Source organism: Hippoglossus hippoglossus, chromosome 1, assembly GCF_009819705.1.
Source record: "Hippoglossus hippoglossus isolate fHipHip1 chromosome 1, fHipHip1.pri, whole genome shotgun sequence".
NCBI lineage: Eukaryota > Metazoa > Chordata > Actinopteri > Pleuronectiformes > Pleuronectidae > Hippoglossus > Hippoglossus hippoglossus.
The window spans coordinates 29476564-29499749 of NC_047151.1; the positions used below are offsets into that span (position 1 = coordinate 29476564).

Below are 23186 nucleotides of genomic sequence, written 5' to 3' on the forward strand. Positions count from 1 at the left end.
AACCGATTAAAACACAACGTTTGCTAACTGAGAGCTTCACTCACTCATTCTGCCTCTGACATGAGGCAGTTAACGTGTGCGCTGTCACAATCATCAGCTACACACGTTTGAGTGACCTTAATTTTTACGTCGTTTACAACACTTCTGGTTGTTGTTTGTGGAGTTGGAGGCTTCCTCGACTTCCAACACCACACTGACCTGGCGCTGTAAACTCTCCCTGAAGGCCCAACGCATGTATTCAGCTGACGTGTCATCAGGAACTATGATCTGTGCCACAGTGGTGCTTTCTCCAGGACCGCGTTGTCCGTTGAGCTGGATTTGCAGGTTGTAACACAACTGATCGCTCCTGTTGAACAGTCCCTGGTTGTAAAGGCGAAGATTGCTCGATGTAATCAACTCAGACCTGGACTGGTTACTCAAGTGCTGGTTGTTCCATTGGTTAATTAAGTCTACGGCTTTGCTGCGTTGCCTATTGGTGGTTTCAGCGATGGTACTAGAATCTCCTTCTTCTCTGAACGTGGTCACCCTCCTGTTTTTGTTGTCTTCCCTGGTACAGATCACTCTTGGATTATTGGATTGTTGTTTGGCGCGGGACGTCTGGGAAAACACACACTCTCCAGGACCGATCACTCCACAGTAATCCCAGTCGTTGTTGGATGTTGTGTAGCACCAGGTGTAACTCTGACCATAGCTTCCACACTCGTGATTGAAGCGACAAGGCTCATTCTTGTAGGTGTGGTCTCGTAGAGGTGAGCAGTAGCCCCAGCCAGCTCCATCATGGCACCAGAAGTAATCCCCTGACTCATGATACCGACAGCTGTCAACACATTGTTTCTGATACCTGGTGTGATAAATCATTGCCCTCGGCTCCACCCGAGCACATTTGCCCCAGGATCCTTCCCACAAGTAACACTGGTAGAAGCTGTCTTCTCCATGTTTGCCACAGGCATTGAGACAGCGGTTGCCTTCGTAATCAATGTCCTCTCCTGGTGAGCAGTAGTCCCAGCCCTTTTGGGAATTGCACTTGTAGTAGTCAGAACCGCGCTTTTCACACCTGTTAGAACAATGCACATCGTACGTGGAGGTGAAATGTGTCGCCGGACATTCGTCAATGCATTGATCCAAAAAGGTGGAGGTTTCTCCAGGCGTGAGCCACAGTGAGAAGCAGAGGATGAAAGTGAACGACAGAGTGGAACGTCTCCTCGGATCTTCCATTTCAGCTCTGTGCTGCAGAGAGGAGAGAGAGGGGGGGAGGGGGGGGAGAGAGAGAGAGAGAGGGGGGGGGGAGAGAGAAGAGGGGGGGGGGAGGGAGAGAGAGAGAGAGAGAAGAGAAGAGGAGAGAGAGAGAGAGAGGGAGAGAGAGAGAGGGGGGAGAGAGAGAGAGAGAGAGGAAGAAAGAAAGAAGAGTGAGAGAGAGAGAGAGAGAGAGAGAGAGGGAGGGGGGAGAGAGAGAAGAGGGGGGGGAGAGAGAGAGAGAGGGGGGGGGGGGGAGAGAGAGAGAGAGAGAGAGAGAGGGGGAGAGAGAGAGAGGGGGGAGAGAGAGAGAGAGAGAGGAAGAAAGAAAGAAGAGTGAGAGAGAGAGAGAGAGAGAGAGAGAGGGAGGGGGGGAGAGAGAGAAGAGGGGGGGGGAGAGAGAGAGAGGGGGGGGGGGGGGAGAGAGAGAGAGAGAGAGAGAGAGGGGGAGAGAGAGAGAGAGAGGGGGGGGGGAGGGGGGAGAGAGAGGGGGAGAGAGAGAAAGAGAGAGAGAGAGAGGGAGAGGAAGAATATAATTAAAATCAATCCAATGGAATATTAATCGATGAGTCAAAGATTCACCTGAACAAGGGATTTACAAATATAATATAGTTAATCAGTACATTTTAGAATTCAGTAAATAATTATGGAATAAAAAAATTTAAATGTTTACATTTCATTTCATTTTCAATATTTGTTTAAAAAACCTTTATAAATTATGGATTCACAAATTACATTAAGAACACAGATTTTAATCGGATATTTAAAATGAGAATTACCTTTCTTGTTTACGTTTACATCTGAATGCTGAGATAGTGAAGATTATAATTATAATAATGACGATGTCAGAAATAAACTAACGATAAAAGAAATTTAGAAATAATATTGTCAGAAAAATACTGTAACAGTAAATGAGTGAATGAGACTCAAACAAAACAAATAAAATAAAAAGGAAAAGAGTTTATGAAAACTGTTTTGAAGAATCTATTTAAAGTCATGTTTATTTGTGCAGTGCTCATATAACTCTACAATAATATAGAGTTACAGACATACTGACAATACAAGTATATGAATAATAACGACAATAATAACAGTCAGAATAAAAAAGATTGAGTAATAATAGAACCAATGATTATAAAATATATCTGTTGATATTTTTATGAATTAAATCGACTGCGTCCCCTCAGACGTGGACATTTCTTCTCATGTCTAGAGATAATAGAAAAACTGTTACCGTCTGTTGCTCGTTCCGAAGTCTGTTATCTGCTTCTGAATTTCTGATATGTATACGCACGGCGTTGGACTGAAGCATTGTGGGAAACCTTGAAACTTGAACCAATCTCGTTAAACATTGTTCAATATTTCTGTTTGAGTCCAAGTGACCTTAGATCACATTCAACTTAATCTGCTTTATCGTCATCGTGGTGCACAGACGGAATATCTTCCTCCGTGTTTATTACATTGCAGAGTGCATATTATTATTATACATATGATTGTATAAAGTCATTATAAGAACTTCTTGTTGTGTTCATCTATATTTTGTAGTCGAGTGTCAACAAACACGTTCTCGGAAATGTTGTAATATCACAGACGACCGAGGGTCAGACGATTAAACAGATAAGAGACAGTTCCAGTCAGTGGAAAAAACTAAGAAGAAAACAAACCAAAACTCATGTGTTTTTATATTGGATTGGATTATATTACAATTACAGTAGGTAGGTAGTTAGTTAGTTAGTTAGTTAGTTAGTTAGGTAGGTGTGTATGTCGTCCAGTAACAAGTAATAACAGGTTGCACTGGTTGGCCAACATAATAAAAAACCTAAACAGATTATAAAGACAATATTCAACACGCACGCACGCACGTGCATATAGATTACATAAGTAGGTTGTCGTGGATTTTGGTTCATCACTGCTGACCCCGTTTCTGAGTCTGATCAGAGAGCAGAGGCCAAATTCAATATTTGATAAGCGACTCTTCCCGTCAGCCTGAGCTCGATATTCAGCTGTAAATCATCCAACAAGCACACAGGTAGTTAATTAGACGAGACTTCAGAAGGAAAACAAACATGGAGGCGTGTTCTGTTTTGCAGCAAAAAAACAGAAAAGAGAGAGAGAGAGACTTTTTGACTTTTAAGATAACTTTTATTTAGATCATTTCATGATCTCTCCAATAGTAGCATCAGCAAAAAAATTATAAATAACACTTCAATCAGATCATATTTTACAAAAGAAAAAACTACATGTCACACACACACACACATGGAGTTTAAAAATGAAGGACCAGTGAACCGTCCTCCTCTACTGAACATAGAACCTGTCTGATCCCCCACTGAGACGTAAAAGCTTCCAGGTTACTGGTCAGGCTGTAGAAGGCGTGTTCAATTCTCAGGCGAGTTGCTACCAAACCTTCGAAGCACTTCTCCACATCTGTCCAGCCCCCACCCAACATCTGGTTCTCCCTGCTCTTCCAGTGTTGGGGATCGGGTCCAGACAAAGGAATGCTGAGGCCTACAAGGGCCTTTCAGAGCCTGCCTCGAGTTGTTTCCTGCTGTGAGGCCGAAGAGCACCCAGAATCCTTTTGGGGCATCCATGTTTTTTTTGACCGCCGCCCGAGGTCAAACTCGGGCCTTCCATTGGCTGAGAGCCAACAGACCCCACGGCCCCCCCTGGAGGGAGGCCGGACACTTCTCAGGTAATAAATACATTATCCCTTCAATTCATTGCTTTTTCCCGTGCGCTGAAGATAGGACCACAACCTCTCCCGGTTCCTCCAGATGATCCAGACACTTAAAGGGAGCAACCAATCCAAACGTTTGTATTTTAATTTTTTAACTTAAGTTCATTCTTTTATTTTTGTGAACTTCCCTTTTTTACCTGAGCTTTATTTTGAAACGACCGCGGCAAAGTCTTCCACTCGCAGGCCGAGTCCACCGACTTTTTCTGGATCCGCAACCACAGCTGCTCCTCAGCTGTTCATACCTGCAGAAGGGCAAGACACATTCGCCACAAAGGGCAAGACACATTCGCCACGAAGGGCAAGAACCATTCGCCACGAAGGGCAAGACACATTCGCCACGAAGGGCAGGACACATTCGCCACGAAGGGCAAGACACATTCGCCACGAAGGGCAGGACACATTCGCCACGAAGGGCAAGAACCATTCGCCACGAAGGGCAAGACACATTCGCCACGAAGGGCAAGACACATTCGCCACGAAGGGCAAGACACATTCGCCAAGGAGAACGAGACGAATTCTCTCCTATCCGGCTCAGCTCAATCCCCGCTGCCACCGCGCGAATCAGCTGTTCTAGAGGCCACGAACACAATTCACTTGTCTTCCCGGAACGCGCCGCTCGCACATCAACGAACCGTGGACCAGCAACAAGTAAGAGGCTTATGTCTGGGCAGAGACTAGTTTAAACATTAGCGTGTTATTACTTGAGTGTATATTTCTCTAGGACCGCCGACTCCCTTTGTTTTGTGCCAGTGTGTCGTGACGAATCTGCATTTCCGGTCACGCTGCCGTACTGTGTGATCGTCAGACCTATTTTGCGGAGATTTTAACCCACTAAAAGATCGGTACACAGCTGGACGGATCTTAGTTCGTCCGCTTGGGTACCGAGTGGTATAGTCCCTGCAAAACTGTCTCTGGCGGTGTTTTGAGATCTCCTAACCCTTCCAGCTCATCTCACCAAGGAAACCTCCTCGACCTCCAAGCTCTACCAACGTCCTAGCAGCGACGCGATGTCCTGCTTGCAAACTTCAGCCAGCAACTGAGCTGCACAGCTCAACAGAAACCAGCAAGACGACACAGAACTGCGAACTGCACAGCAACTTCCTTTTTCCCCTTTCCGCGGACGGGTAACACAACTGGGCTTAATAATTATACTAGGCTAAGCAAGACTGTTTATTCGATTCTGTGTGATGTTTATAAGTTTGATTTGTGGTGTTGTGATATTTTGGGTACAAGTTATTGAGAAAGTAATGTTAGTCTGTTATGCTCTTCAGTCCTTCCTTGCATACATCTAGTAACCTTCTCTAATTTGACACACACACACACACACACACACACACACACACACACACACACACACACACACACACACACACACACACACACCATTATCTCTACAGGTCGTAAACATTCCAATAGGGGGGGAAGGGTGTTATCTCTCTGGCCAGCCGCCATCTTGAAAGCACGCTGACTCACACACACACATGTATACACACATACCTATCTTTGTTTAGCAATTAGACCATTAGTAATTTGTGTTTTTATACTTTATTATATTCATAATAAATGTTTTTCTTTCACAAATGTTTTTTCATTAATGTTGCATAAGTGAATTTCGCCAACCTCTACACTGTCAAGAACTCCATATCCTTCAACTTAGCTAACTATCTATATGGTAATTTTGGTTATAGTTATTAATTTAATTGTTAATCAGAGTTCCAAATTTGTAGTTAGAACCTTTATGAGACTTATTCAATAAATTGGCTATCTTTTCCCTTCCTTTGAAGGGTGGTGCCCCGAGGTAACGTTAATCAATTAGTGATTATTTAATATTAATAATAAAATATTAATATTTAATATTTTATTTTGATAAACAAATTTATTGAATGCCGAAAGGCACACCATTTCATGGTATCACGTTTAATACATTATGGCACAACAAAAGCTTCCCCTTTCTTCTGTCTCCATCGAGGATCTGCACGTCAGAGTGAGACGACGGTTTCAACACGATGAACGCTCTGATGTGCAGATTGAAGATGGAGATAAAGAAAAGGAGAAGGAACCTCGACACTTCTGCTGTGAGAACCAGAGCAGAGACGTGTTCACAGCACAAACATTCACTTTGACGTTTTCTGGTTAAAACATGAGCCGTGGAAGAAAGAAGTTAGTTTAGAAAATAAAGAGTCAGAAAGTGATGCTTAGATTCCAGCTTTGAGTCGAGCTGCAGGTTTATACTTTCGTCAAGTCAACGTCGGAGTTGGTTGCTCCTTCCAGGTTGGTTCTCCCACGCCTCAACGCTGTGAACTCTGGGTAATTCCCTTTTGCAAAGTCTTACGGAAACTGTGCATCAAGTCCACGATGTCCCAGCAGGACAAACCTGAGGCCTCACTGACGGACGAGTTCTTCAGGGCGGACGTTGGAACTGAGAACATCCAGGATACAGGCGCAGGAGTCAGTGTCAGCTGTCAATCATCACGTCTCAGCCCGTTCTTATATCATCAAATAACTGATGAAAACCAAACTGATCAGAAACACTTGAACAAACATCAGTGAGATAAGAACGACCTGAAATGACAGAAACATCTTTACAAACATTTATTAAACAGCTACTTTGATTTCTTTTTAGTTCCATGTCCCATCTGCTAACATGGAGGGTTTGACCTACACTGCAGCTGGCCACCAGGGGGCGATCAGCTGTCATGTCCATCTTTACACATTTATCTATTATCTAAATTCATATATTTACATTCAATGAACCGTAGTAAAATTCTAAATAAGGTAATAGATTGAATTCCTCATTTGTTAGCTACACAGCTAACATGCTAATGGTGAACAGAGTAGACCTCATGGCATTGTCATGTGATGATGTCAGAATGTTCATGTGGTTAAACTCACAGCTTAAACAGACGGAGCCTGTCGGTCAGTAAAGTTCATTTGTTTGCTTCTCAAAACTCTGTTTCCCAACCTGGGCTTCACTATCGGGAGCCGACATCACGTCAAAGTGTCAGAAAACAATTCAAACGTTACTTACACTCTCAGGTCTTACGATCATTTCTCTTCCTGTTCGTCTCCGCTGCAGAAACCAACCTGAAAGAATCCACTTCAACACAGGAAAGAAAAAGCCTCACAGCTCCAGACGAGTTTCAGGTCACAATTCTTCTTATTAAAACCGTTTTATTAATTTATTCTCTATTAAAATAAAATCAGGAGAATCAGAACACAGCAGAAGAAGCCAAAATAAACAATAGATTATGGAATGTACTTCAGTAAAGAAAATAAAAGCTCCAGCTGGTCCAACATGGCGGCTTTATTTCAACCACAGTCAAATAAAGCACCGCTTTTATATACTCATATATATATAAAGATATTTATATATATATTTATATAGTTTTCATATACACCTTCAGGCAATGACTAGAGAGGATTCTTTACAGAATCAAGTTTCTTGTGGTTCTCTTAATTTACAGGTAAACTTAATTTCTGGATAATGAAACCACAGAAAAATCAAGGCAACGTTTTCTTTTGCCTCGTTCATAAAGTACAAAACTGGCACAGAGGACGACCATTTTCATACACAGTAAAAATGCAATAAAATTAAATTACAAACAGAGGAGACAAAAGTCCTGTAAACCTTTCCCCGTTACAGCAAACCTCAAATAAAATCACTTTTCAAAACAAATTCAAATCAGTATAAAACACACACACACACACACACACTCAAACTCACGCAGACACACACACATGCACACACACACACACACACACACACACACACACACACGCACACACACACTCACTCACACAAACAAAAACCCCAACAGAACAAAACCTTTTTTTTGCCCTTTGAAATCAATGTGCTATAGCTTGAACGACTTTTTCTTCTTTTTGTCAAACGAGGGCTCGGCTGCGAAGTCGGACGTTAGCGGAGCGAGACGAGAAGGGGAGGAGCCACTGAAGCTGGAAAAACCCACCGACTGAACATCAGCTGAAGGCAACGAACAGCAGCACACAAACAGCAGAAGAAGAAGAAGAAACCGAAAAACAGGAAAAGGTTGTTTCTCCCTCGGAGATGAATTCAGATTTTTTTTAAAAGAGAGAAAGAAGAAGTTTTCGTTCAAGATCTCATGGCGGCTGTGAGTTAGTGATGTCATGAAGAGGGGGGGTCCTTTACGGACAGTTTGGTAACTATGGCGATAGTGGCTTCCACCGTCCTGTACAGCATGTCCAGCATGTCAGGTGGGGGGCCGGCGCTTGGAAACACCTGGGGGGTGTGGCCACTGCAGCCCTCTGACCCCTCCTCCACCAACCCAAGGGCAGATGGGAAGGTGGCGTCCTCTGAGAGGGGCGGAGCCAAGCTGCTGCTGGTCTTGGCGGCCATCTCTTTCTCCTCCTTCACTTCCTCTGAGGATCCAGACATCCTCGCCTCACCCCGCCCCTCCTCCCGCGGCCCCTCCCCCATCGCCACGCATCGCGGCGGCTCAGGTTCTTCTCCCTGAACAAACGCCTCCTGCAGCAGGGAGGAGGAGGAGGAGAATGAGGAGGAGGATTACGATGAAGAAGCCTCCATCTTCTCCTCCTTGGGGGAGGAGTCCAGGTTTCCAGGGGCAGGGTCAGGGGAGGGCGGGTCCTGCTCAGTACCCGGGTCGATCAGCGAGGAGGAGTCTCGGGTCTCCGTGTCCGAGGTGCTGGTGAGGTAACAGGCTTGTTTATAGAGACTAGTTAACCTGATATTTAGATTTTTATTATATTTCAATATATTTGTTTGACAGGGAAGCTGTGCGCAAACAGGAATATAATATTCATGTATTTAAAAAAGGGCACTTTGTCTGGAGGAAGGAAAAGGGCAGTGGCTCAAGCCCCCTTTGGTGTCTATGTGTGCACATGCCAGCCTCCATCAATTCAATCTGCCTCAATTCAATCGAGCTGCACCAGAGTTCAATCACTCATAGAAACCAGTCCTCTAAATAATCCTGACTGTTTTCATCAGTCTCACAATTATAAAGAAAGTGATGCAAACAGGCTCCTGGCTCCGCCCCTTTATCAGGATTCATGCCCAAATTCAATGAGTTAATGGAAAAATCTGTTTTTAGTTTTCTGGTGTAATTCTGCTGAAAAACAAACAAACAAATAGATAAGGAGTGAAAACAAACGACCAAAAACCTTTATTTAAGAAAGAATCATAAAATCACGATACATAATAATTCATTATCCATGTAATAACCACATTAATATCATGTATAAGACACGAGATGAGTCACGTGGTGTTACCACAGCCTCAAAGGCTCATCACCAAGACGTCCAACATAGTTCAGAGGGTAACAGCAAAAAGAAAATCTATTTATTGCAGAAAAGACAACAACTTCAACAACAGGCCGGCAAAATGGACAAAAGAAGGAAACCCCAACACACCAACCCACAAAGGGTCGTAGGACCTGAGAATCTTCCTTCAACCTAAACCAACATCAGAACTAAAGCTCACAGAAATAAAGCTGCGGAAACTGGACGACTGGACCCATCAGAAAAGAAAAAGAAAAGAAACAACACAACAATACTCTTGCTCTAAAGGTCATGCTGCACAAACTGCTGCTGCTGCAACCGGGGATGGAAAGATAGATACTTCCTGTTTCCTCTCACATACTTTCATCAACCAATCACAGTGCACCTGAGGAGATAAGAAAACAGGAAACCATGAGTAGAAAGGAAATGTGTGGGTGTTTTCCTCTTTATTCAAAAGCATGGTCTTTTAGTTTGAGAGCTGGACTTGCACGTTCAGATTTCGTGGTGTTTTTACTCAAAACCCTGCGCTTGCACTCACACAGCTCCTGCTGGTGCTTAGATTTGCTCTGCTTGTGCTCAAACTCTGCGCTTGCACTCAGATATTTTGTTGCTTGGACAGATTTCCTGTATTTATTAACTACACACTATGGTTTCTGTAAAACTCGCTTGTACGGATGTACTCTGAAGTCGTCCATCTTGGGTTAGGGGTTAGGGTTGGGTTGGTTGTGTTTGTCCCAGTGGCTCTGACCTGAGGCTTCACACCAGGTCTTCCTGCTCCTCTGTGTCTTCTGTCTGTGCTGCAGCAGCGACGTCGTCATACTCAGGACAGTTGTGTGACTGATGGGGGACAGATGAGAAAATATTAAACCTCACTGGACTTTATTCATGAAACCTGCATATAATCACAGTTCATTCAAAATAGTTTGAACGTAGTTGCGCCCCCTGTCCATTCGTTTGTTTGTTCATCAGCAGGATTACACAAAAACACCCATTGGTTTGTGAGCTGCCATTTTGAAGCCTCCATTTTTGACATGTTGTCCAGCGCCATCTTGTGTTTTTGAAACCAGAAGTAACCATATTTGGAGGAGAGGGGGTGGAGCCTGACTCAGGGCCCAAGGACACTGCCCGCCCACCTAAACCTGCGACCTGCACCCAGTACTAGCTGTCAATCACACGGTATCCATGCCCCAATGCCTGCGGTGCTTTATGGTCTGTTTGACTCTAAGTGGATCATTCACTTCACTTTCTAGACCCAGAGTCTACGTCCATTTTAATATACGGTCAATGGAAAGAACCTTTTACATTTTGGGGCAGATTCAGACAAAGTAGCTGATCCAAGAAATGTTTTATCTCTTTCTCTGACATTGTGAGATGAAAACAGGGATATGGAGTCATTCTTTTGGCCTCACTGTCTCTCACCTCTATCATCTCCACAGCTTCATTCGCTTCTGATTTCAAGCTCAGAGTTTTCTTCATCCTGGATCGAAAACAACAACAAACACAACATTTGACAAAATAAACTTCATAACACTGAAACTAGTGTTTGAAGACATTTGAAGAAGACAGTAAAAGAGCAGAGGGTGAACTGATGGATTTGTATTGTTTTACCTCGTCCACAGAGTCCAGACCAGCACTGGAACCAGCACGACCACCAGAGTCAGCCTGAGGATATTCATGATCATCACTGACTTCCCTAGACAACAGACAGGAGACATTAGCAGTGTGGTTAGACTGATGACTCAGTTTGCCAGGTGATGCTGTTGGTCAGTCAGTATTGTTCATGTGCAATATGATGGGCTTGATATGAGTATTGATGGTTTAAGGTTCTGGAGCAATGAAAAGGAGGGGGGGGGTGGTGTAGGCTGTAAAAGTCAGAGTGCTAAAATCACCTGCTGCAACAATCAGATGTAAGGTGGCCTTACTACGTCCTCGTGTGTTCTGGACCTCACACTGATAATTTCCACCATGTTCAGCTGTGATATCAGTGATGGTGAAGATTTGTCCTGATGCTTTTGGTGAGTCCTCGTCCTCCTTGGACCAGGTGTAGTTAGCTGCTGGGTTAGCATCACTGCTGCAGGTCAGAGTCACCGAGCTGCCCTCCATGATCTCACCAGAGGGACTCACTGACACAGAGGGAGGCTTCGGAGCGTCTGGTGTAAAACATGCAAGATCATGAAATCAACTCAGAAATATTCATTAACCAAAGTGAAGAACTTTTCAATCTCTGGTTTTGATAAGTGCTTCTTAAATATAGATGATCATCATTAACCCGGGGCGCCAGCACAGACAGAAGCAGGTACTGAGGGTTTTGTTTTCAGCCCGTGTGTGTGAATGTACAAAATAACTCAACACATGAACCAAACTTACTGAATATTATAGTGAATATTAACTTTTGCAGCTGATCGGTCAAAGGTCAGAGGTCAAGATGAGCAAAGATTTGACCCAAAAGACACATTTTCCAAGATATTTCCACAAATAGCAGAGAGACTAAATCCTATACTGATCAGAACATTATTCCCCATCGTATAATGGAAAGATGAGTTATAAGTAATGTCACAAAGAAGTTAGAGATTTACATCAAGCATCCTTAAAACTGCCAATCTGCTGTATTCCTGCCTCTAATAGGACTATAGAGACGACCTGAAGCTTATAGACACTGAAAAATAATCTATGATCATATGGAGGGAATGTCGTCACTATGAGTTTAGAGAATGACGTCATATAGTGTCGCTATGCAACAACAGATGTTTTCACCCCAGTCCGTTTGTTTGTTGCTTGTTGATTTTAAGCAAGATTACACAAAAACTACTGAGTCGATTAGCATGAAACCTGAAGGTAGGATGAGGTACGGGTCAGGGAAGAACTCAGGAAAGTTTGGTGTGAATCCAGATAAGGGGGCGGACCCAGGAACCTTCTATAAGATTGCGAGACAGTGCTGGGTTTCATGGATATGTGGATGTTTTCTACTCACACTGGACGTCTACGTGTAGAGACGTGGAGTTGATCCGTCCGTACTGATTCTCAGACTTGCAGGAGTAGACCCCGCTGTCCCCAGAGCTGATGGAGGAGAGACGATAAACGCCCTCTGGTCCTTGAAGCAGAGTTCGGTTCTCCTTGTACCAGGTGTAATTAGCTGCTGGGTTAGCATCACTGCTGCAGGTCAGAGTCACCGAGCTGCCCTCCATGATCTCACCAGAGGGACTCACTGACACAGAGGGAGGCTTCGGAGCGTCTGTATGTGTGAAAACAGAATGATGATAACAGATGACAGACATTGTGTTTAACATTTGGGGACATATATGATATGATGTGTTAAAGTCGAAGGTTCTCAGGTGAGTGGAGTCACTGAGTTACAACAGCAAGGTTGTTAAACTGACACAGGTAAATTCTCCTTGTTGTTAAGTGAGAGGTTTTTCTCAATGATTTCCTGTTGCACTACTGTTTCCAGACTCCCCTGAATGTCCACAGATTTCCAAACCACAGTCCAGTTTGTAACGTGGACTTAAACGTGACATATTATGACCCTTTTCCACAATTAGACAGAGTTTCTTCCTAATGAAACGTGTGAAGAGCCCTGTTCAGAGTGGCCTGTTTGTGGGCGTGTCTCTTAAAATGTTAATGAGCCACTGCTCCCCCTGCTGGGAGGTGTATGTGTGACATGTGCACAGGAGCAGGGTTTTGTTTTCACCACTGTCTGTCTGCTGAGAGCTGTTTGCTCGTCACGTGAATGTGCACAGTGAAGGAAATATCTTTCAAGTTTACTGAGGATGGTGAAAGCTTTATGGATGTTTTAACTGATGCTGGGTGGATTCCTCTTTGTGCTGCTGATGGTCTGACTGTGAATATTTATGGGGCAGAAGTCAAACGACCCATATCTGCACATTTAAAATGTAAAGGACAAAGAATGGGACAGATTCAATATCTCTTCACTTAATAACCTGTGTTTCACTCACATGTCACAGTAATAAAGATGTTTGCTGAACTCCTTCCCAGCTCATTCTCAGCTGTGCAGTAATACTCTCCAGAGTCTGAAGACCGGATGGAGCTGAGGACAAATTGTGTCTCTTCACTGAGAGGTGGAACTTCTTTATCTCCACTTCTCTTATACCAGGTGTATTTAGCTGCTGGGTTAGCATCACTGCTGCAGGTCAGAGTCACTGAGCTGCCCTCCATGATCTCACCAGAGGGACTCACTGACACAGAGGGAACCTTTGGAGCATCTGAAGGATAGTTTATATTAACACACAGGATGAGAATACAATCAAAACACTGTCTGTTTTATTTGTTAAAAGTTTAAATTTAAATTATTTCAACATTATTGTAGCTTCATGAGGAGGAGTAAACTCACACAATGTAGGAGAAGGGAAACGCTCATGTCCTTCTATAGCACAGTGATAGCTGTCTTCAGCATTAAAGTGTTGGAGGTGAAAGTATTTTTTTTGTCCAACAAGTTTATTGTTATTGTACCAAACGTAGGAAAGATGATCAGGGAGCTGACACCTGCTGTGACAGGTCAGCTCTGTCCAGGTAGGATATGGATTGGCTGTTGATCTCCTCACATGTACCTGGAGCTGAGGGGCTGTGAACAAACATGTGATTTTAGTTCAACATACACACCAACATTTCAAACTGACTCTAATGTAAATGTTACCTGTGACATTCAGAGTGATTCCAGCTGAACCAGTTAAACTCCCATTAGGTTGGTTAGTTGTGAACCTGAACTTGTACACAGCTGAGTCGCTCTCTCTCAGGTTAGAGATTCTCAGAGTGCACGTGTTGTTTCCACAGAGATACTCCACACGACCTGAATACTCCGGATCAGTCCTTAGATCAACGTGAATCCCATTACTCTCTTTAATGAACCAGAAAGTTTCCTGAACTGTAGTATCATGGTTATTAACTGTGGATGGGTATGTGTAGGTACAGGTAATGTCCACTGTTGATCCTCTGACGGCACAGATCTCAGTAGAAGTGTAACTCACATCCCAGTCATTCTGACTCCATACGACTGTAACACAGAGCACATCAGAGAATCAGAAGATAAACTTATACATTTATAAAACTAACTCCATGTATTTTCTCTGGTGAATCACCAGTCGGCAGGTTTTCATTTTAAGATGATGACGATGCCAAGATGAGGAAACTTTCAGTTCACAAAAAACCCAGGGAAGTGCCCTTTAGACTTCAGTGTGAGGGAGAAACACACTGTTGGAGGTGAGGAACATGAGGGACCTTGTAGAAGTTGCTCTTATAATGGAGCAAACTGGCAAATATGGAGGAAATGATCTGTGTCTTTTATGCAGAGTCGACCAAAGATGGACGACACGTCTCCACTTCCTCCCACTCTCCAGAAATGAAGCCAAAATATCCTGGATACCAACGCTGCCATCTTTCACATTTGGAACCACAGTCTGCACAGTAGTGATCTGGAGATGGAGCCGCAGTATCAAGGTCCCGCCCATACATGAGCTCGACCAATCCTGAGTCAGCCTCAGCTGTCAATCATGAAGTTTAATCTAATTTTCATTTCATCAAATAACAAATTAAAACCAAACTTATGAGAAACATCAACAATAGAGTGTGATAAGAACGACCTAAAATGACACAAACCATCTTTGAGAAAAATGGATTTGACCTTTTAGATTGGTCCATGTCCTTCCCACTAACATGGAGGAGACAGCATGTATGTTCTATACTGCAGCCAGCCACCAGGGGGCGATCACAATGCTTTGGCTTCACTTCTGGGCAGCAGTAATGTCTTCCATCTTTATTTACAGAAGCAGAATACTAGTACTAGTACTACACTAGTTTGTCAGTACTGACAGTAGTATCCCAAGAGTTCAATGTGCCCATGCAGAAAAAAGTATTTAAAGACACATGAAGTTATGGTAAAATGCATCATCTCAAATACTCCAGCAGATGGTGCTGTTAGTGAAATACTGTAGATTAAACTCACACATTGACAGAGAGCGGAAATCCTCGTGTCCTTTAACAGCACAGGAAACTCTGTCTGTATGATCAAATAAACCTGAATAAGATGCTCCTTCAATCTTTTTCTGTTGATTCTTGGACCAGACGTAGTTCAGAGGATCAGGAAGACGACAACTGCTCTGACAGCTGAGCTCTGCATACTTATAATAGTCAATCTTCACTGATGTGCTCACCTGCACATGCAAATCTGTGTGTGAGAATAAGGAATTAATTTTAGTCCAAACTGACAACACACACATGCATATAAAAGTGCACAGACACACTCAAGTGAACCAAACAAGATGTAGGAAATACATGAATGAATGTTCAGATGTAAATGTTACCTGTGACAGACAGAGTGACTCCAGCTGAACCAGTTAAACTCCCAGTAGGTTGGTTTGTTGTGAACCTGAACTTGTACACAGCTGAGTCGCTCTCTCTCAGGTTAGAGATTCTCAGAATCCACTTGTTGTTTCCACAGAGATACTCCACACGACCTGAATACTCCGGATCAGTCCTTAGATCAACATGAATCCCATTACTCTCTTGAATGAACCAGAAAGTTTCCTGAACTGTAGTATCATGGTTATTAACTGTGGATGGGTATGTGTAGGTACAGGTAATGTCCACTGTTGATCCTCTGACGGCACAGATCTCAGTAGAAGTGTAACTCACACCCCAGCCACTCTCACACTGTACCACTGTAACACAGAGAATCAGATTCATAACGACACCAGAGAACACTTAGTTTACTTTTTACTTTCTGTAGAAAAGAAACACATTTCCATGAGCAGCATTCCATAGCATTTCAACTGATGACTCCACACACTGATGACAATTCCTGCATCGAGAGGAGAGGAACTCAGTTATGATAATAATAATAATAATAATAATAATAATAATAATAATAATAATAATAATAATAATAATAATAATGATAATAATAATAATAACATGTTTCAGCCTCTGTAATACTTTGAGCTGTAGACGATAGAAACTTCTAAACAAAGGTACAAAATAATACTGATGATAATTCCTTCATATATTTTCTTTCTGCATCACTTTACAGGTGGTGATCTGAAAATGAATGAATGGTTCATTTATATTTTTACTTTCTTTCTCAAACTCACTTCAGGTGAATCAGAAGTCCGAGTGTAAAATAGAGTGAAACATGAATGTAGACGTACAGTACCTGTCACAGTGAGAAGAAGGACAACAAATCCACTGGCTGCTGCAGTTACACTCATAGTAGCTGCTGCTCTCGTCTGTGACTTCAAACAATAAAAACATCCACAGATAAATAATGTGCACGAGATGAAACTCAGTCACATCACAGACACGTCTACCTCCAACACAGAAGAGTCTGAGAATAAAGACAGATTCTGTAAGAGAAAGATCAATTTAAACTGATAAACACCCCCCCCCCCCCCCCCCCCCCCCCCCTTCCTTCCTCTCTACACTTACATGCATCCTGAGCCCGATGGTGGAAGATTAAACTGTGGTTTGTACAAACTGTGAATTTCTTCATTTAACAGAGTGTTAGAAACGACTTTAGTGGCTGTTCACACCAAACCTGAATCATCCTCAACTGAAGCTGTAAGCAGCGTTGAACAGGCCTGCCCCCCCCCCTCGATCAGCCAGTGGACGCAGCGGTTTACTTTTCTCAACCGTCCGACACGGCACGATTGAGAAAGAGTTACAACTAATTACAATTTATAATAATCTTATTGTTATTTGTAACATTTTGACAGTAACATACATTACGGTTAGCGTTAGCCTAACCTGAGGCTAACTCTACACCTGGTTGAGTCTGGGAAATATTTTCAATTGTGGGAGAAGAAGAACAACTTTCTTACCTTTACCTTTCGTGACTTCCAAAGTGAGAAGTGAGAGAATTTGTAATCTGGGTTAACCAACCCATCAAGAAAGAAAACAAACCTTTACAAACACTGCACATGTCTATATGTTTTATTTCTTCTGGTTCCATGAGGCTGTAAAATCCATAAACAACAGATTCATATTGTGTTTCTTCAGTGTTTGGTGACTGTGCTGTACACTGCAGATGAATCGTCCCCCTCTTCTTCACGTCTTGTTCTGTGAAGGGCAGAATAAACCACTCACATCCACAGTTTTTAACCTCAATAAGTGTAGTGATGAAAATGTTCACGTGTGGAGCTGCTCACCCTGTTGCACTGTCAAATCGAACAGCGCTGTATTCAGCCTCCTCCTCGTCTTCCTCAGTATTTCTCTGGGTTTGAACTCGAGCTATGTTGGAGTAGATGGCATCTGCCCGGTTCTGGGTGAAGCAGACGCTGGCGTAGTGGACGTCATGGAGAGAGAGAGAGAGAGAGAGAGAGAGAGAGAGAGAGAGAGAGAGAGACAACCCCTAACCCTAACCCTATCATGATCGAGAGGCCAAAAACATGTTTTGTGAGGCCACTGTGACCTTGACCTTCAACCACCAAAACCTCATCAGTTCATCTTTGAGTCCAAGTGATGAACATTTGTACCAAATTTGAAGAAACTCCCTCAAAGGGATCTTGAGATATTGCGTTCACAAGAATCAGACAACGAGACGACCTGAAAACAAGATGCCTGAGGTCACTGGGTGTCACCGGCACTGAGGCATAACAATATCTCGAAACTCAGAATAACATCACCTCTACGCAGAGCAGAGACTAAAGTGACACCTTCACAATAACTGTTTTGTCCAATCAATGATCCAAACTTCACAATTACTCAAAGTAATTTAAGAGAAATGCAGGAAAACCCCAAACATTAAGAAGCTGGAACCATGAGAAAGACTGGAACAATTATTCAAACACTTTTCATACAAACACGATATAACACAAAGTGCTTTCCTGTAAATGTAGATGTACCTGACACAGAAAGAAGGAAGATGACAAAGCAACTCGCTGCTTCTCTCAAACCCATCGTTGCTTCACACGTCTCTGTGGTGCAGCCACATCAGCAGCTAGATTCCACCCTTGAGAAACGATGTTTGTCAGCCAGTCACGATGACAGATAGAAATCATAGATCAGTTAAGACCTTGGCTTCCTTCCTCTTTACATCATTAACATGCACGAACGGACAAACACCAGTAAATCCCCTCGTTAAAATTAAGAAATGTTCTTTTGTTTTGGAAATGATGCGAGAACTTATTAAAATATATTTCATGCAAATAACAGTGAGAGTAGTTTTGCAGCCTGACAGTGAATCTAACACTTTCTTTACTTTCTTGAGACTGGACTTAAAAAACATGTTGAATTATTCTTTCTTTTAACCTCATGTTAGAAGTCAGTTCCTGTTTATTTACAGCTCCAGTCCATATGAAGACTGGATCATAAAATACATTGTAAAAGGTCATAATTATGCAAACTTACATTACTTTAGTGTTCTTTACTCATTTCTCACGAGGATTCAACTCATGTGAGTCAAACTTGTTTTGTCTGATACACGTGTAAAACTGTTCACTTGTGTAGACTGGACTTCATGAGCTCATGCACAGGTGCACGTGAGCAGTAGAGCGACACAGGAACCATCGACTGTTGGGTTAGATGGGCGGAGCCTCCCACTGTGCTCTGGTTGTGCGTTAACGTGGAGTCGGAATAATCAGAAGAATTAGTTCCCGACTGTGAAATTCACATGAACTCCACCTCAACTCTGGAACTGATTGTTCTGATTAGTCTGATTCTACATTAAAGCACAAGCAGAACGTGGAGAGAGATCGTTTTGGTTTAGAAATGCAGTTATATGGTTGTAGCCTGAGTAAACACAACTATTCAGTTAAATCAGACGAGCTGGTTTTACTTTGAGAGTTAACTTCACCTGCTGTTTTTAAGTTAGAACAATCTGACAAAATTTAGTGAATTCAGTTTTTAAACTAAATTAATAAGTACATATGAAGTAAATTAATGTACTTACCTTTTTCAAGTTGGATCAACTTTGTGGTCTGGGTGTATTGTGAAAACTAAAAGTCAAAGTGTTCCACATCCACAATGTCCCATGGCTGCTTTTTCATCAGTTAATAAAATCAGTCAGACAAATGTGAAATCTGTTTTTATTTAGAAAGTGCTTTAAAAAGTATTATAGACTGTTACTGATATTACAGTTGTGCTGTAACTTACAAAATAAGGTTTTCAATTACAACAGTCAGTCTATGACAGTGGTCAGTGGTCTCCACACTGATTGGACATTCATTCAGTTTAGACTTGTGTCCTGCATCTAAAGCTTAAAAGGACAAACTCTGATTATTGCCTTTACTGTATCAAGGTGGCCCCGCCTGGCCCCACCTGGCCCCCCTTAGCAGCTCCACTGCACTGAGGCCATTACTCCGCAGGTCAACAAGTGACTTTGTTCCTCTGATGTTTTCTAATCATCACATTTAGAACTGAACTCTAAGAATGGAGAAATGTCCACAGCTCCAGTGCTCAGCTCTGTGCAGGAGACGTGGAGGGAGGGAGGGTACAGAGACTAGTCTAATCTCCCCACTTGATATTTAGAGTTTTTATTATATTTCAATATATTTGTTTGACAGGGAAGCTGTGTGCAAACAGGAATATAATATTCATTTATTTAAAAAAGGGCACTTTCTCTCGAGGAAGAAAAAGGGCAGTGGCTCAAGCCCCCTTTGGTGTCTATGTAATACCAAGTATTCTTCTGGCTAATGTCCAGTCTCTGGATAACAAGCTGGACGAACTTTGGAGCAGGATGGCTTTTCAACGGGACATTAAGTTTTGTAACGTGATGGTTTTCACGGAGACTTGGCTCGACCCCTCGATCCCGGACTCCGCCATTGTTCCCGAGGGGGTCTCCATTCACCGCCAGGACCGGACAACAAACTCGGGGAAGAGCAAGGGAGGGGGTGTCTGCTGCATGGGGAACAATGTGTGGTGCTCAGATGTGGAGATTATTTCTTCGGGCTGTTCTCCGGACCTGGAGCACCTCATGATCAGATGCCGACCTTATTACATCCCAAGGGAGTTTACATCGGTCGTTATTACAGCGGTGTACATTCCGCCACATGCCGACATCAGGCCCTGGACGAGCCGCATGCGGTTATCAACAGGACAGAGACATCACGGCCCGAGGCTGCGTTTATTGTGGCCGGTGATTTTAACAACGCCAAGATGAGGAAAGTCCTGCCGAGATACCATCAACACATCAGCTGTCCTACGCGCGGAGCGAACACGCTCGACCATGTTTACACTCCCTTCCGGGATGCGTATAAGGCCCTCCCTCGCCCCCCATTCGGCAAATCGGATCACGTCTCAGTTCTGCTGCTGCCTTCCTATAGGCAGAAACTCAAACGTGACAGACCGGTGACTCGGACCATTCAGCGGTGGACCGACCAATCAGACTCGGCTCTACGGGACTGCTTCAGCATTACGGAGTGGTGCGTGTTCCAGGATGACAACATCAACACGTACACGGACGCGGTCATCTGCTACATCAGCAAATGCATCGATGACGTCGTACCCAGGATTACTGTACGATCATTCCCAAACCAGAAGCCCTGGATTAATGGTGACATCCATGCAAAACTCAAAGCACGGACTGATGCCTACATCTCAGGGGATCTGGAGGAGTACAGGAAGTCCAGGTACGCGCTCCGGAGTGCTATTAGCAGTGCCAAGAGACATTACAGGGACAAGGTGGAGTCTCACTACAAGGGCTCCAACACAAGGAACATGTGGGCTGGACTCAAAACCATCTCTGACTACAAAGCAAAGACCAGCAGTGCGGATGTAGTGTCTGCATCTCTCCCAGAGGATCTGAACACCTTTTATGCTTTGAGAGCAACTCCCTGGCTGTGGAGATCCAAGAGGCCCAGGAGGACCGCTGTCCCCCTGTAATATCCAGGGCAGACGTGTGGAGATCTTTTAACCGGATCAACACACGCAAGGCACCTGGACCTGATGGCATTCCTGGCCGAGCTCTCAAGGTGTGTGCAGATCAGCTGGCAGATGTGTTCACAGACATTTTCAACCTGTCACTGCTCCAGTCTGTAGTCCCTGCATGTTTCAAGGAGACCATCATTGTCCCTGTTCCCAAAAAAACAAAAACCCTCTGCCTGAACGACTACTGCCCAGTAGCACTCACTTCCACCATCATGAAGTGTTTTGAGCGGCTAGTCAAACCATTCATCACCTCCTCCCTCCCTGACTCTCTGGACCCTCTTCAGTTTGCCTACAGGCCAAATAGGTCGACTGCAGATGCCATCTCCCTCACCCTTCACACTGCCCTCTCCCACCTGGACCAGAGGGACACATATGTGAGAATGCTGTTCATTGACTACAGTTCAGCATTCAATACCATCGTGCCCCTGAAGCTCGTCACCAAGCTCAGAGACCTTGGGCTCAACATCGCCCTCCGTGAGTGGATTCTGAACTTCCTGACGGGCAGACCACAGGCGGTGCGGATAGGCAGCACCACATCCTCCACCCTGACTCTAAACACCGGTGCCCCCCAGGGCTTCGTGCTCAGTCCTCTCCTGTCCTCCCTGTTTACGCATGACTGCGTGGCCGCCCACAGCTCCAACACCATCATTAAGTTTGCTGATGACACGACCGTCATAGGCCTGATCACCGGCGACGATGAGAAGGCCTACAGAGAGGAGGTCAGAGCCCTGACATCTTGGTGCCAGGACAACAACCTCCATCTCAACGTCAGCAAAACGAAGGAGCTGATCGTGGACTACAGGAAGAGACAAGGAGTAGAACACGCCCCCCTCTCCATCAACGGAACTACGGTGGAGCGAGTCAGCAGCTTCAGGTTCCTTGGGGTCCACATCAGTGATGACCTGACCTGGACCCATCACGCAGACTCCATCAGGAAGACGGCCAGACAGCGGCTCTTCTTCCTCCGCAGGCTGCGGAGGCTCAACATGGATGCCAGGATTCTCTGCAATTTCTACAGGTGCACCATAGAGAGTATCCTGACTGGCTGCATCACCGCCTGGTACGGCAGCTGCACCGCCCTGAACCGTAAGGCTTTACAGAGGGTGGTGAAGTCTGCCCAGCACATCACCAGGACGGAGCTACCATCCATGGAGGACCTCTACACCTAGCGGTGTAGGAAGAAGACCAACCGGATCATCAAAGATCCCTATCACCCCAGCCACAAACTGTTCTGCCTGCTGCCGTCTGGCCGACGGTACCGCAGCATCCGGGCCCCCCCACCAGGCTCAGACACAGATTCATCCCCCAGGACATAAGACTTTTAAACTCCTCCAAACCAGCACCTTAGCATATTTGCATATTTGCACTATTGCACATAATTGCACCATTGTTTTTCTTTTTTTTTCTTTAGGTGTATATATATATTTAGATATTTATATTTTCTATTTTAAACTTTTGATTTTCTATTTTCTATTATTTTATTCAATATTTTTTTGCTTGTAAATATTCGGAGCATTGCAATAAGAGAGCCTGTGACCCAAGCATTTCATTGCCAGCGACTGCTTAATGTAATTGTTGTGCATTTGACATTAAACTCTTGAATCTTGAATCTTGAATCTTGAATCTTGAATCTATGTGTGCACATGCCAGCCTCCATCAATTCAATCGAGCTGCACCAGAGTTCAATCACTCATAGAAACCAGTCCTCGAAATAATCCTGACTGTTTTCATCAGTCTCACAATTATAAAGAAAGTGATGCAAACAGGCTCCTGGCTCCGCCCCTTTATCAGGATTCATGCTCAAATTTGATGAGTTTGAGGAAAAATCTGTTTTTAGTTTTCTGGTGTAATTCTGAAGAAAAACAAAAAAACAATTAGATAAGGAGTGAAAACAAAAGACCAAAAACATTTATTTAAGAAAGAATCATAACATCACGATACATAATAATTCATTATCCATGTAATAACCACATTAATATCATGTATAAGACACAAGATGAGTCACGTGGTGTTACCACAGCCTCAAAGGCTCATCACCAAGACGTCCAACATAGTTCAGAGGGTAACAGCA

General features: G+C 43.7%; 2 protein-coding genes and 2 long non-coding RNA genes across 7 annotated transcripts in view; 1 reads left to right on the plus strand and 3 right to left on the minus strand.

Moving 5' to 3' along the window:
• LOC117764401 overlaps positions 1-21226 on the plus strand; it is a 409608-nt gene extending 388382 nt beyond the window's left edge. The window contains exons 1-2 of one of the 3 annotated variants that reach the window (XM_034590149.1): positions 19866-20167; positions 20500-21226. In XM_034590149.1, the coding sequence (XP_034446040.1) occupies positions 19926-20167; positions 20500-21070 (813 nt within the window). In that variant the 5' untranslated portion in view covers positions 19866-19925 and the 3' untranslated portion in view covers positions 21071-21226. Of the gene's footprint in view, positions 1-19865 lie in introns of those variants that run through there. The other 2 variants (XM_034590129.1, XM_034590139.1) reach the window with 2 other exon arrangements.
• On the minus strand, positions 7251-8259 carry LOC117764824. Of its 2 annotated transcripts, none has more exons than XR_004614455.1 (2): positions 7731-8259; positions 7251-7683 (listed from the first exon to the last, which is right to left on the minus strand). It is a non-coding gene; the product is annotated as an uncharacterized LOC117764824 (long non-coding RNA). The 2 variants fall into 2 exon arrangements; XR_004614456.1 differs by having other exon boundaries at positions 7727-8259.
• LOC117768212 (B-cell receptor CD22-like) lies at positions 8514-13924 on the minus strand. Its single transcript, XM_034596449.1, has 9 exons — positions 13896-13924; positions 13593-13823; positions 13198-13464; positions 12216-12476; positions 11134-11394; positions 10853-10937; positions 10664-10721; positions 10005-10081; positions 8514-8652 (listed from the first exon to the last, which is right to left on the minus strand). Exons 3-9 carry the CDS (start codon positions 13415-13417, stop codon positions 8514-8516), a joined length of 1101 nt encoding a protein of 366 aa, XP_034452340.1. The 5' UTR covers positions 13418-13464; positions 13593-13823; positions 13896-13924.
• LOC117764831 lies at positions 14002-18310 on the minus strand. Its single transcript, XR_004614458.1, has 3 exons — positions 18094-18310; positions 16407-16485; positions 14002-14252 (listed from the first exon to the last, which is right to left on the minus strand). It is a non-coding gene; the product is annotated as an uncharacterized LOC117764831 (long non-coding RNA).
• Positions 21227-23186: the final 1960 nt, after the last annotated feature.